Source organism: Polistes fuscatus, unplaced genomic scaffold (assembly GCF_010416935.1).
Source record: "Polistes fuscatus isolate 324 unplaced genomic scaffold, CU_Pfus_HIC Scaffold5, whole genome shotgun sequence".
Lineage (NCBI taxonomy): Eukaryota > Metazoa > Arthropoda > Insecta > Hymenoptera > Vespidae > Polistes > Polistes fuscatus.
This window is the reverse complement of record NW_025113129.1, coordinates 4,565,086-4,580,242: the sequence shown is the minus strand read 5'-3', so window position 1 is coordinate 4,580,242 and position 15,157 is coordinate 4,565,086. Positions and strand designations below refer to the sequence as shown.

Genomic DNA, 15,157 nt, shown 5'->3' with positions numbered 1-15,157 from the left:
AGCCTTTATTTTGAAAGAATTTCTAAAAATATTGCGGTTCATACCACTAAATACTGAAATCCCGAAAGAAAAAAAGGGCCAAAATCTTTGTAAGCAATGCTACGAACTCCTCGAGAAGATGAAAAATTGTTGATTTTCTAAATATTTTTGGTATTTTTCTTCTAGAATTCGATGTTTTTTCGCCGAAAAAAGATCGCGCCGATCCTGGGAGTGAAGTTTTTTCGAGTTTGTAGGTACTTTTTTTTCGCTGCCTAAATATTATTCCGTATTTTATTGAAAAAATTTTACAGCAAGCGTCCCAATCTATAGGTTCTCTCAGACTATAGATTCGTCCACTGTATACCCTTTTCACCCCTTATTTCGAAAGAATTTCTAAAAATATGGCTGTTCATACCACTGAATATAGAATTATCGAACATAAAAAAGGGCCGATGAATTGGTAGGGAAGGCCACCAACTACTCGAGATGATAAAGAATCGTCGATTTCCTAGATGTTTTAGTTACTTTTCGTTTAGAATCTTATGATTTTTCGCCGAATGAATATCGCGCAGATCCTGGCAGTGAAAATTTTTCGAGTTTTAGAGTGCGTTTTCTTTTTTGGCCAAGAATTTTTTCGTATTTTATTGAAAAAATTTTCTTTTCAGCTTCCCGATTTATAGTTGCTCTCAGAATATAGAATCGTCCACTGTATGCCCTTTTCAGCCTTTATTTCGAGAGTTTTGCCTAAAATATTGCGGTTCATACCACTGAATATAGAAATCGCGCACGAAAAAAAGGACCGATTTCTTCGTAGGCAAGGACACGAACTCATCGAGATAATGAAATATCGTCGATTTCCTACATGTAATGAGTACTATTCTTGTAGAATTCGATGTTTTTTCACCAAAAAAATGGTGGCACCGATTTATTAAGTAAAATTTATTCGAGTTTTTAGGTACTTTTTTTTCGCTGCCTAAATTTATTTCGTATTTTACTGAAAAAATATTCTATCATGCTTACCGATCTATAGATGCTCTCAACTTATAGAATCGTAAACTGTATGACCTTTTTAACCTTTATTTCGAAAGAATTTCTAAAAATATTGCGGTTCATACCACTGAATATTGAAATCCCGAACGAAAAAAAGGGCCGAATTCTTTGTAAGCAATGCTAAGAAGTCCTCGAGAAGATGAAAAATCGTCGATTTTCTAAATATTTTGTGTACAATTCGTCTAGAATTCGATGTTTTTTCACCAAAAAAAGATCGCGCCGATCCTGGGATAAAAATTTTTTCGTGTTTTTAGATACTTTTTTTTCGTTCCCTAAGAATTTTTTCGTATTATATTGAAAAAATTTTCTAGCAAGCTTCCTGATCTATTGGTGCTCTCAGACTATAGAATCGTCCTCTGTATACCCTTTTTCAGCCTTTATTTCGAATGAATTTCTAAAAATATTGCGGTTCATACCACTGAATATAGAAATACCGACCGAAATAAAGGGCCAATTTCTTTGTAGGCAAGGCCACGAACACCTCGATAAGATGAAAAATCGTCCATTTCCTAAATATTTTTGGTAATTTTCGTCTAGAATTCGATGTTTTTTCGCCGAAAAAAGATCGCGCCGATAAAGGGAGTGAAATTTTTTCGAGATTTAAGGTACTTTTTTTCGCTGCCTATAGATTATTTCGTATTTCATTGAAAAAATTTTATAGCAAGCGTCCCGATATATATTTGCTCTTAGACTATAAAGTCGTCTACTGTATACTCTTTTCAGCCTTTATTTCGAAAGAATTTCTAAAAATATGGCGGTTCATACAACTAAATATAGCCAATCCGAACAAAAAAAGGGCCGAGCTCTTTGTAAGCATTACTACGAATCCTCGAGAAGATGAAAAATCGTCGATTTTCTAAATATTTTAGGTACTTTTCGTCTAGAATTCGATGTTTTTTCGCCGAAAAAAGATCGCTCCGATCCTGGGATCAAGATTTATTCGTGTTATTAGATACTTTTATTTCGCTCCCTAAGAATTTTTTCGTATTATATTGAAAAAATTTTCTAGCAAGCTTCCTGATCTATTGATGCTCTCAGACTATAGAATCGTCCACTGTATGCCCTGTTCATACTTTTTTTCGAAAGAAATTAAAAAAATATTGCGGTTTATACCACTGAATATAGAAATCACCAACGAAAAAATTGGCCGAATTCTTTGAAGGCAAGGCCACGAACTCCTTGATAAGATGAAAAATTGTCGATTTCCTACATGTTTTGCGTACTTTTCGTGTAGAATTCGATGTTTTTACGCCGAAAAAAGATCGCGTCGATCCTAGGATTAAAATTTTTTCGTGTTATTAAGTACTGTTTTTTCGCTGCCTAAAAATTATTTCGTATTTTATTGAAAAAATTTTATAGCAAGCGTCCAAATCTAAAGGTGCTCTTAGACTATAGAATCGTCCACTGTATACCATTACCAGCCCTTATTTCAAAAGAATTTCTAAAAATATGGCGGTTCATACCACTAAATATAGCAATTCCGAACAAAAAAAAAGGGCAGAGTTTTTTGTAAGCATTGCTACGAAGTCCTCAAGAAGATGAAAAATCGTCGATTTTCTAAATATTTTGGTTACTTTTCGTCTAGAATTCGATGTTTTTTCGCCGAAAAAAGATCGCGCCGATCCTGGGAGTGATGTTTTTTCGAGTTTGTATGTACTTTTTTTTCGCTGAATAAGAATTATTTCGTATTTTAATAAAAAAATATTCTAGCAAGCTTACCGATCTATTGGTGCTTTCAGACTATAGAATCGTCCACTGTATACCCTTTTCAGCCTTTATTTCGAAAGAATTTCTAAAAATATGGCTGTTCATACCACTGAATATAGAAATCGTGAACGAAAAAAAGGGCCGAATTCTTTGTAGGTTTTGAGGAAATAAATTAAAAAATAATATGAGAAGAACACCGAGCACCTTACAATTGCCGTGGTCAGAGTATAAATAATTACGTTACAAAATAGGTGGTGGCCACGTTTTGCCGTAATGAGTTTTCTGAGAAGTCTATTGTAGATTGAAAAGACTGATGAGACGTATGGATTATATTAATCCGGTGAGAAGTCTTTAGAGATTGTATTAATCTCTTGAGAGTCTGAGTAACGGAACGAGCTCAATAATGAGAAACTGAGAAGACTTTTAAGCACGTCGTAACCGTAGGAGAAATTTGAATGTACTGTGTTGGCTGCCGGAAAAGCCGGCGTTACGATGTTTCTTCTAGAGAATGCTGGGAAAAGAGGCGTGTCTTCATCACGCCAAAACTGTCACGTGGCGTCGTTCGATTTGAATGCTTATTCCCAAACATTCCCACCGCTATCAGCAACTGGGTTGATGATGAGTTAGAAGTCCTTTTGTTGATTCACTGGAAGCACGGCGAGCTTGGCGATCGGCCGGGTGAGCGTGGTGGTTGCCGTTTTGAGAGACACCACCCTGGTGAGTCCGTCTTCCCCTGGCAACAGCTTGAGTACTCTGGCCATGGGCCAATTTCCTGGAGGCAGCCGCTCATCTGTGAGACGAACTAGAGAGCCGACTTGTATATTATTGTGAGAGTGCCTCCACTTTGAGATGGCTTGCAATCGCTGTAAGTATTGAGTGGACCACAAGCGCCAGAACTGCTACATCCGCTGTTTGATGAATTGCCATCGGGACAGCTGATTAACCGAGACGTCTAGAAGTGAGTGTTCGGGGACCGCATTGAGAGCGGTCCCAATGAGAAAATGACCTGGGGTGAGCACTGTCGTGTCCTCTGGGTCATCGCTGAGTGGTTCGAGAGGTCTTGAGTTGAGAATGGCTTCTATTTGAGCGAGGAGCGTGGATGCGTAACGTACTTCGTAAGTGAGTAATGTATCTCCAACTGTGCGCTCGACGTGGAACTTCAATGATTTGACTGCCGCTTCCCACTTACCACCCATGTGGGGCACGGCTGGTGGGTTAAAGTGCCACTGTGTGTTGTCTTGCGCCAGTTGAGCGGAGAACTTGAGATGTCCAGGTGAGCTTTCAGTGAAGCATCGCTTGAGTTGCGCCTCCGCGCCCAAAAAATTGGTTCCGCAATCGGAATAGAGAGCGGATGGAGTCCCGCGTCTTGAGGTGAATCTTCGGTACGTTGAGATGAACCCTTCCGAAGTGTAGTCGGAGACCTCCTCAAGGTGAGTAGCCGATGTTGGGAGACAAACAAAAACGCAGATCCATCCTTTGTACGTTTTTGCCCCGCGGCCTCGCCATGTTTTGAGCGTGAGTGGTCCAGCGTAGTCGATCCCCGTGTGTGAGAAGGGGCGTGATGGTGTGACACGCGCCAGAGGTAGTTGGCCCATCAGCTGCTGGGCACGGATCCCCCTGTGGCGAGCACACATCACACACCTGAGAATATGAGATTTGACTGGGGCTCGACCACCGACGATCCAATAGAGCTGTCTGATAAATGCTAGAGTTGTCTGAGTTCCTCCATGCATCGTCTTTTTGTGAGCGTGAGCAATGATAAGTTCTGAGAGTCTTGAGGTCCGGGGAAGGATCGCAGGATGTTTCGTGTCATACGAGAGCTCTGATCTTCTGAGACGACCGCCCACTCTGAGCACACCTTCATTGTCGATAAAGGCGGTGAGTCGGCTGAGTGGGTGTGAGCTTGGCAAGTGAGATTGTTGTTTGAGCAGAGCGAGTTCATCCTGGAAGTATGCTGCCTGAGTTGCCTTGACCCAAAAGAGTCGTGAGTCTTCCAAATCGGCAGCTGAGATGAGAATTGCTGGAGTTGAGTCAATCCTCCGTGAGAGTCTGTTGATTGCTCTGCGACAGAGTGAGGTGACCCTGAGTAACTTGTTGAGTGTCGAGAACTTATAGATGAGATCCCAGTGATATTCAGGAATGGACCGTACTAAGTGATGTGCAACACTTTCCCGAGTTTCCTGAGCACATATATCATCTGGAGCTTCATCAGGTTGAGCAGGCCATGAGTCTTCCGAGTGAGTCATCCATGGTGGTCCCGTCCACCATAGTGTGTGTTCTTCAAGCTGATCTGTGGTTATTCCACGCGATGCACAGTCAGCTGGATTTGAGGTGCCTGGTACATGCCTCCAATGAGCAGTCTTTGTGAGATCCTGTATCTTGCTTACGCGGTTGCGCACGTAATCCTCCCATTTGGAAGGGTGAGCCTTGATCCATTTGAGTGTCACTTGAGAGTCCGTCCACAAATGTATGTTTGTAACAGTCATGTTTAAAGTAGCGTAAACATGATTAATTAGCGTGGAGAGTAGCAGCGCTGCTGAGAGTTCTAACCTCGGAATGGTTAGCTGTTTGAGTGGAGCGACCTTTGTTTTTGAGCAGACGAGTGAGACTTTGGTGCCAGTGGACGGTGAGTTGACGATCAAATACACAACAGCTCCCATTGCAAATTGAGATGCATCAGCGAATCCGTGCAGTTCAACCGTTGACTGAGCAAACGTGTTGAACCACCGCGCGATTGAGAGTCTGGCCAGACTAGTGAGATCCTGTCTGATGCTGAGCCATTGAGTTGTGAGTGGTTCTGGGAGTGCGTCGTCCCAGTTGAGAGTGTGCAACCAAAGAGATTGAAGAAACATCTTCGCTCTGATGACAACTGGTGACGCGAATCCCAATGGATCAAATATTTGTGCTACTTCTGATAAGACGAGGCGTTTTGAGAATCTATTGAGTTGAGTTGGCGAGATGGCTGAAAAGTTGAATGTATCTTCCTGAGATGACCAGCGTATTCCCAGGATTTTGGTGTCGCAACTGTCAAATGAGATGTCTGAGTCCTTGCCACTTTTTGAAGGGAGCTCCGCCAATAGCTGACTAGATGTGGAATGCCACTTAGCCAGTGGGATGCCGCCCGCGTGGCACAGCCGTATGAGTTGATGAGCAGTCTGAATCAGGTCTTCTACTGAATCTGCTCCACCGAAAATATCATCGACGTATCGACCGGGGGTGATTGGTTCCACAGCGAATGGGTAATTTGAACCTTCATCTTCCACTAGTTGAAGCAGAGTTCTTACTGCCAAGAACGGAGCTGACTTGGTTCCATATGTAACCGTGGTGAATTGGAAGTGAGATTCCTTGAGCTGTTCGTCTACCCACAATATTCGCTGGAGATCCCAATCGTCTGGGTGTATCTTGATCTGTCGATACATCTTCGTGATATCCGTGGCGAACAGATATTTACGGCGTCGTATCCAGATGAGCAGGTCGAAGAGATTGAGCATCAAATTTGGACCAGCGTGCATGAGATCATTGAGAGAGTAACCCGTGGAGGTTGTGCTTGAGCCGTTGAAGACCACTCGGAGATTAGTGGTTGAGCTGTCTGGTTTGAAAACTCCGTGATGCGGCAGATAGTAGTGTGGTCTTCTTAATGTTGAGTTGTCTACGAGTTTGGTTATGTGACTAGCCTCCTCGTACTCTCTCATGAACTGCATGTACCTCTGCTGGTATAAATGATCTCTGCGAAACCGGGTGAGTGTTCGTTGTAGACAGGCGTGAGCAGTATGTTGAGAATCGCCCAAGAGCTTCGGTGAAGAGTTGAGAGGTATCCTGACGATGTAACGCCCTGTCAGGTCTCTCGCATGAGTCGTCTTGAAGTGGTGTTCACACTCCAGTTCTTCAGGTGTGAGTTGACTGCCATTTGCCGTTGGAACCTCCTCTTGAGTCCAAAATTTGGTGAGTAGATCTTGCAAGCAGGAGTTCGTCGGTTGTGAGATGCCATGATGAGTCTTTCTTGCCAGAGTGACCGGTGCAGGAGTTGGACCGATGACTAGCCACCCGAAGATGGACAGTTGAGCAATGGGGTCGCTTGGTGAGTGCCAAATGATGTTTGGCCTGATGAGATGTCCGTAGAAGTCGGCCCCAATGATTACGTCCACAGCTCTTGGAATGAGAAACTCTGGGTCAGCGAGGTTTAAGCCTTTCAAGTGAGGCCAATCAGGCTCGTGAGATATCTCGCCAGACGGCAGTATGCTGGTGACCGTCTTTAGCACATGAGCCGTTATTCTCACTGAGAGTGGTCTGTATCAGGAGTGAAGGTCGAAGGTAACCACACCGCTGGTCTGAGATGTCTTTTTACCTCCAACTCCATAGACGTCCAGCGTTGAGTGTCGCCGCACAAGATGCAGTTGTCTGGTGAGGCCTTCGCTGACGAATGAGATTTCTGACCCGGGGTCAATGAGTGCGCGTACCTGAGATGACGAGGTGGGTGAGAAGACTGTGGCTATTGCGGTTGCCAACAATGTGAGATGACTATGAAGCTTGAGTGGGCATGTCGGTGTGGGATCGGAAACACCGACGATCTGACTTGTAATTCATGCGGTGGAGGGCTTGGCATCGGTTTTTACCGTGCCCTCTGGACATTATTGCTTGCTGGATCAGCTGTCGTATGATCCCCTGGAGCTTTCTGAATGACGTCTGGATTTGTGGCGAAAAGGCTGCTGATACTAGCACCGTGGAGCATGGTGTGATGCATGTTGTTGCAGTTCCTGCAGTGCCTGCGGCTGTTACACTTTCTGATGTTGTGCCTGCCTAGGCAATTGACGCACAGGCTTTGCTCCTTCACCACCTTTAAGCGTTGAGTGAGTGAGTATTCGCGAAACTTCGGACACACTACTATAAAGTGATCCTGTCCACAACAATCGCATGGATATGTTGAGCGCGGTTGAGCTGACTGAGCTGCCTGTTGAGACGTCTGAGTGGCCGGCTTTGGTGAGTTGGCTTGGGACTGGTGAGATGTCTGATGGACCACGACACGCTTGGGCACTGATGTCTTCGACGCATTCTCCTCTAAGTTATCCAGCGTGCGAGCCCGAGCCATGAGAAATTCCATGAGCTGACTAAGTGATGGGAACTCATCGGTGGATATTAAAGATGATTCCCATCTCTCGCGCGTATCTTGGTCGAGCAGTCCACTGGCGAGCGTCACCAAGAGACACTCATCAGTGTTAACCTGCTTGAGTGCCTGAGTTGTTTCATTGAGGATGTTGAGCAGTTTCGTTATTGAGCTGGCCTGCCGCTTCTGCATCGGTTTGAGGTTGAGCAGTCTCTCGAGCTGTGCTTTGATTATGAGTCGTCTGTTCTCAAACCGGTGGTTGAGGAGTGAACATGCTGCGGCGTAGGATGAGTGGTCTGGTGTGAGATTCAGGATGAGCTCCGACGCTTCACCCTGCATTGCGGCCTTGAGGTACTGAAATTTCTCAAGGTCGCTGAGATCTGAGCGACTTCCAATGACAGAAGTGAACATGGCCTTGAAGTCAGGCCATTTCCGTATGTCTCCACTGAACGTTGGCACAGTCAGTTCCGGGAGACGTGAGCGGGTCCGTGATCCATCTGCTGCCGGAGCGGCTGACTGAGTAGACTTAGTGAGAGGCTCTTGGAGCCGTCCTAATGTGCGCTTTACTTTAATAAACAGCCTATTTTCCTTGAGATGGACTTTGGAGTTAAAATAAGCGTGATCCAAATGAGCTGGGGGCCAGTGAGACACCAACCATGAATGTTCTGTCCTAAAAGTCTGGTGCAAGTCATTGATCTGGTCTAACATCATGTTTACTTCAGTCAGTGCAAGGTCAGCTGCTGGCTCGGTGACTTGGCTGAGCAGATCTTCCATTGCCTCAATGAGCTCATTCTGAGAGTGCACCTTTAAAAGGAGTTCACGACTTAGCTTTGACGGCGACAGACTTCGAGTCACCGCCCCTTGAGCTGCTGATGTACTGAGCAACTCTGTTATTTGAGTCTGCGATCCTGTGAGAGATGATATTGATTCGACTAACCCCTTAGTGGTTGCATTCTTGTCGCGCGTGACAGGCATGATCAAAATGGTGAGATTTTCTTAAGAGCGGTCTAATAGGCGAACAAGCCGAATAATACACGCACTACACGCGTGAGAGAGAGTGAGTAGAAACTATAAGTCACGGCACACGAACGCGAGAGAGTGAGTGAGAGAGAAGACACTAAATTAACAATGCACGAATCGCGAGCGAGCGAGAGAGTTGTCACTATAGTTTTACTAACGCGAGTGAGCAAGAGATGGCGATGATCTCGCTTAGCACGATCGTAACGGAGCGAGTAAAATGGCACTATCCACGGTTTACACTATTTCGTATAACTGGCAATTGCAAGAAAGAATGCCCGATCCGGCTCGAAGGACCAAATATTGAGGAAAAAAATTTAAAAATAAAATGAGAAGAACACCAAGCACCTTACAATTGCCGTGGTCAGAGTATAAATAATTACGTTACAAAATAGGTGGTGGCCACGTGTTGCCGTAATGAGTTATCTGAGAAGTTTATTGTAGATTGAGAAGACTGATGAGACGTATGGATTATATTAATCCGGTGAGAAGACTTTAGAGATTGTATTATACTCTTAAAAGTCTGAGTAACGGAACGAGCTCAATAATGAGAAACTTAGAAGACTTTTGAGCAGGTCGTAACCGTATGAGAAATTTGAATGTACTGTGTTGGCTGCCGGAAAAGACAGCGTTACAATGATTCTTCTAGAGAATGCTGGGAAAAGAGGCGTGTCTTCATCACGACACAACTGTCACGTGGCGTCGTTCGATTTGAATGCTTATTCCCAAACAGTAGGCAAGCCAACAAACTCATCGAGATGATGAAAAATCGTCGATTTGTAACATGTTTTGAGTACTATTCGTATAGAATTCGATTTTTTTTCGCGGAAAAAAGATCGCTCCGATCCAGGGTGCGTAATTTTTTCGAGTTTTTAGGTACTTTTTTTTCGCTGCCTAAGAATTTTTTCCTATTTTATTAAAAAAGTATTTTAGCAAGCTGACCGATCTGTAGATGCTCTCAAACTATAGAATCGTAAACTGTATGCACTTTTCAGCTTTTATTTCGAAAGAATTTCTAAAAATATTGTGGTTCATACCACTGAATATAGAAATAGCGAACGAAAAAAAAGGCCGATTTCTTTGATAGGCAAAGCCACGAACTAATCGAGATGATGAAATATCGGCGATTTCCTACATGTTATGAGTACTATTCGTGTAGAATTCAATCTGTTTTCGTCGAAAAAAGATCGCTCCGATACAGGCAGTGTAATTTTTTCGAGTTTTTAGGTACTTTTATTTCGCTGCCTAAATTTATTTCGTATTTTATTGAAAAAATATTCTATTAAGCTTACCGATCTATAGATGCTCTCAAACTATAGAATCGTAAACTGTATGCACTTTTCAGCTTTTATTTCGAAAGAATTTCTAAAAATATTGCGGTTAATACCACTGAATATTGAAATCCCGAACGAAAAAAAGGGCCGAATTCTTTATAAGCAATGCTACGAACTCCTCTAGAAGATGAAAAATCGTAGATTTTCTAAATACTTTAGGTACTTTTTGTCTAGAATTAGATGTTTTTTAGCCGAAAAAAGATCGGGTCGATCCTAGGAGTGAAACTTTTCGAGATTGAATGTACTTTTTTTCGCTGCTAAAAATTTTTTCGTATTTTGTTGAAAAAATGTTATAGCAAGCGTCCTGATCTATAGGTGCTCTCAGACTATACAATCGTCAACTGTTTGCCCTGTTCATCTTTTATTTTAAAAGAATTTCAAAAAATATTGCGCTTCATACCACTGAATATAAAAATCGCGAACGAAAAAAAGGACAGATTTCTCTGTAGACAAGGCCACGAACTCATCATGATGATGAAAAATCGTTAATTTGTAACATGTTTTGAGTACTATTCATATAGAATTCGATTTTTTTTCGCGGAAAAAAGATCGCTCCGATCCAGGGTGTGTAATTTTTTCGAGTTTTTAGGTACTTTTTTTTCGCTGCCTAAGAATTTTTTCCTATTTTATTAAAAAGTATTTTAGCAAGCTGACCGATCTGTAGATGCTCTCAAACTATAGAATCGTAAACTGTATGCACTTTTCAGCTTTTATTTCGAAAGAATTTCTAAAAATATTGTGGTTCATACCACTGAATATAGAAATAGCGAACGAAAAAAAAGGCCGATTTCTTTGATAGGCAAAGCCACGAACTAATCGAGATGATGAAATATCGGCGATTTCCTACATGTTATGAGTACTATTCGTGTAGAATTCAATCTGTTTTCGTCGAAAAAAGATCGCTCCGATACAGGCAGTGTAATTTTTTCGAGTTTTTAGGTACTTTTATTTCGCTGCCTAAATTTATTTCGTATTTTATTGAAAAATATTCTATTAAGCTTACCGATCTATAGATGCTCTCAAACTATAGAATCGTAAACTGTATGCACTTTTCAGCTTTTATTTCGAAAGAATTTCTAAAAATATTGCGGTTAATACCACTGAATATTGAAATCCCGAACGAAAAAAAGGGCCGAATTCTTTATAAGCAATGCTACGAACTCCTCTAGAAGATGAAAAATCGTAGATTTCTAAATACTTTAGGTACTTTTTGTCTAGAATTAGATGATTTTAGCCGAAAAAAGATCGGGTCGATCCTAGGAGTGAAACTTTTTCGAGATTGAATGTACTTTTTTTCGCTGCTAAAAATTTTTCGTATTTTGTTGAAAAAATGTTATAGCAAGCGTCCTGATCTACAGGTGCTCTCAGACTATAGAATCGTCAACTGTTTGCCCTGTTCATCTTTTATTTTAAAAGAATTTCAAAAAATATTGCGCTTCATACCACTGAATATAAAAATCGCGAACGAAAAAAGGACAGATTTCTCTGTAGACAAGGCCACGAACTCATCATGATGATGAAAATCGTCGATTTGTAACATGTTTTGAGTACTATTCGTATAGAATTCGATTTTTTTTCGCGGAAAAAAGATCGCTCCGATCCAGGGTGTGTAATTTTTGCGAGTTTTTAGGTACTTTTTTTTCGCTGCCTAAGAATTTTTTCCTATTTTATTAAAAAAGTATTTTAGCAAGCTGACCGATCTGTAGATGCTCTCAAACTATAGAATCGTAAACTGTATGCACTTTTCAGCTTTTATTTCGAAAGAATTTCTAAAAATATTGCGGTTAATACCACTGAATATTGAAATCCCGAACGAAAAAAAGGGCCGAATTCTTTATAAGCAATGCTACGAACTCCTCTAGAAGATGAAAAATCGTAGATTTTCTAAATACTTTAGGTACTTTTTGTCTAGAATTAGATGTTTTTTAGCCGAAAAAAGATCGGGTCGATCCTAGGAGTGAAACTTTTTCGAGATTGAATGTATTTTTTTCGCTGCTAAAAATTTTTTCGTATTTTATTGACAAAATTTATAGCAAGCGTCCCGATCTATAGGTGCTCTCAGACTATAGAATCGTCAACTCTTTGCCCTGTTAATCTTTTATTTCAAAAGAATTTCAAAAAATATTGCGCTTCATACCACTTCTTCTTCTTCTTCTTTCTTTAGTTTAGGCAAATTGCCTGTTCCGTAACGACGTTTTTCTGCCTATTGCACTGTTAAATTGTCGCACCATCGTTCTCGTGGGCGCCCTGTGCTTCTGCGGCCTACCGGTGACTTATCCCGTGCAATTCTGACAATTCTTCCGTTGTCCATTCTGTTGATATGTTCGTTCCATTCTTTTTTTCTTTTTAGTATCCACTCGTTAATGTTTTCTACTTTGCATGTTCTTCTTATATCTTCACTTCTCTCTCGATCCAGTAGTGTTTTTCCAGCTATTCTGCGAGGAACTCTCATTTCGGTTGTCTCTAGTAACTGTTTCGTTTTCGCCGTGTCTGGTCGAGTTTCTGCGGTATGTGACATAATAGGTCTTACCATTGCCTTGTATATTCTTGCTTTGGTCTCTATGTCAATGTTTTTGTTTCGCCATATTGTGTCATTCAAACAACCCGCTATTCTGGATGCCTTCATTGTCTGTTCTCTTACCTCTGCTTCAACATCACCATATCCTGAGATTTCTATTCCTAGGTACTTAAATCTCATTTCCTGCTGAATAACCTTCCCTTCAATTTCCAGTTTGCATCTTAACGGTGTCTTTGATGTTGTCATGCATTTTGTTTTCTGGGCCGATATTTTCATGTTGAATGATTTGGCTATGCAGTTAAATCGGTGTAGTAGACGTTGTAGATCATCCTCATTTTCGGCCACTAATACAGCGTCATCAGCATAGCATAGGATGGTTATTTCTTCACTGCCCATTTTATATCCTTTTAGCAGTCTTACGTTTCTTATTATTTCGTCCATAATGATGTTAAAAAGCAGGGGACTTAGGGAATCCCCTTGTCGGATACCACGACCTGCATCAATCGGTTCAGTCAAGGCGCCATTTATCTTTGCTTGGATCTTATTGTTTCTATAGATGTCCTCTATGGTCTTGATAAGATTGTTCGGAATTTGCCGGTTATAAAGGAGGTGTATAACATCCTTTAACTGCACTCGGTCGAATGCCTTTTCCAAATCAATGAAACACATATATGCTGGCCTGTTGTATTCAATTGATTTTTCTGTTATTTGTCTTATGATGAAAACCGCGTCTGTGCACGATCTGCCTGATCTGAATCCTTGCTGTTCGTCTTCTAGATTCGTTAAGCTGTTAATTTTATTCGTTATAATCTTTGTTGTTAGTTTTAATGAAGTGTTTAAAAGGTTTATTCTCCTGTAGTTTGTAGGCAGCTGTTTGTCTCCTTTTTTAAACATAACTATAGTTGTGCTAGTGCGCCATTCGTCAGGTATTTTGTGTTGGCATAGTATTTTTTGGATTAGGAATGTTAGTTGTTGTGTGAGACGTTGGCCACATATTTTATTAACTCGTTTTGGATGCCATCTTGCCTTGAGCTCTTCCTATTCTTTAGTCTTCGAATAGCTGTTTCTACATCACTGGACTCAATTTGTATGTCGCTTCTGGTTATTATTTCTGGCGTATTTAGTTCCGTTTGAGGTTCTTCTGATTTATAGAGCTCTGTTAGATAGTTAATCCAATTTTCTTTTGTGATCTGGTTTGTTTCTATCATTTCATTGACCTCCTTTCTTTGATTTCTAATAAATCGCCAGATTTGTTTTTGGCGTCCATAGAAGTCACTCTCCATTCTTTTCGAAAAAATCTCCCAATAATTTTGCTTTGTTTGCCTTACTAATATCGCTGTTTGATTCCGGATTCGTCTATACGTTTCGTATGACTCAGGTGTTCTTAATGTCCTATAGTTAAGGTATGCCATTTTCTTTTTTTTGCATATTTCCTTAATCTCTGGGCGGAACCAAGGAGTTTTGATCATTCTAGCCCGGTTTTTTACAGTTCGTGTTTCCCAGGGCTTCATATGCAGCTTCTAAAATGTTGGTTCTTAGTTTCTTCCAGGCTATGTTTATATTATCTTCTTTTTTATTGGGTTTTTTCGATTTTTTCTTTCAACCTGTTCTCGTATAGTTGTTTGGTTGATAAGTTCCATAGTGACTCGATGTTTATTTTCAATTCTTGAGTTGCTCGTGCAAGATTTCTTTGGGGTTTAAACTTCATTCTTATCTTTGCTAATAGCAGGCTATGATCGCTTCCTACATTCGCGGAGTTTAACGTCCTGATATCTAATATTTGGTTTGGTTGGACGTATCTGTTGGTAACAATGTAATCAATTGTAGACCTGAAGCCTCTGGTGTTGCTGTATGTAAATTTATAGTGTTCCTTATGATTGTAAAATGTATTATTAATCCTTAGCTCGTTAAATGTGCATAGCTGTGTCATTAGTTCTCCATTGTCATTTAACACGTTTTCGTTGAACCTTTGTTTTATTCCAGGTATTATTTCATTTCCGATGCGGGCGTTAAAATCTCCAAGGATTATCATTTGTTGGTTACTTGGTAATGATCCGACTAAATTTTGTAGTTGGTCGTAGAAGGCTTCTCTTTCTTCCTTCGGTTTATTATCTTCGGGTGCATAAATTGACACTATATTTAACTTTTGGTCTTCCGCTTTCATTTTTACAACCAAGATTCGTGAAGATACGTATCTACATTCTTGTATGTTATTTTGATACTTCTTAGACACTGCGATGGCTATCCCTTCTTTTGCCCTGATTTGTTGTTCTACACCACTATAGATCACTAAGTAGTCTTCGTACTGTATTTGCCCTTTGCCTTTCTTTTTGGTTTCTTGTAAGGCGCAAATATCGATGTTATTGTCCTTCAGTTCTTTCAGGGTTTCTTGATCTTTATTATTAGGTGATTTTATGTTCCAGGTAGCCAGACGCATTATGTGTTCCTTTT

At 41.0% G+C, this 15,157-nt stretch overlaps 1 protein-coding gene across 1 annotated transcript; it reads right to left on the bottom strand.

Moving 5' to 3' along the window:
• Positions 1–3,359: 3,359 nt before the first annotated feature.
• LOC122522078 lies at positions 3,360–7,339 on the bottom strand. Its single transcript, XM_043642885.1, has 4 exons — positions 7,310–7,339; positions 7,082–7,225; positions 3,681–6,986; positions 3,360–3,599 (listed from the first exon to the last, which is right to left on the bottom strand). Exons 1-4 carry the CDS (start codon positions 7,337–7,339, stop codon positions 3,360–3,362), a joined length of 3,720 nt encoding a protein of 1,239 aa, XP_043498820.1.
• Between the last annotated feature and the right edge of the window lie 7,818 nt (positions 7,340–15,157).

Coding starts and splice junctions, on each gene's coding strand:
- LOC122522078 (XM_043642885.1), bottom strand. CDS start 7,339: ATGCCAAGCCCTCCACCGCATGAATTACAA. Junction 7,226..7,309: donor CTCCACCGCATGAATTACAA/GTCAGATCGTCG, acceptor CAACCGCAATAG/CCACAGTCTTCTCACCCACC. Junction 6,987..7,081: donor GGACGTCTATGGAGTTGGAG/GTAAAAAGACAT, acceptor CATGTGCTAAAG/ACGGTCACCAGCATACTGCC.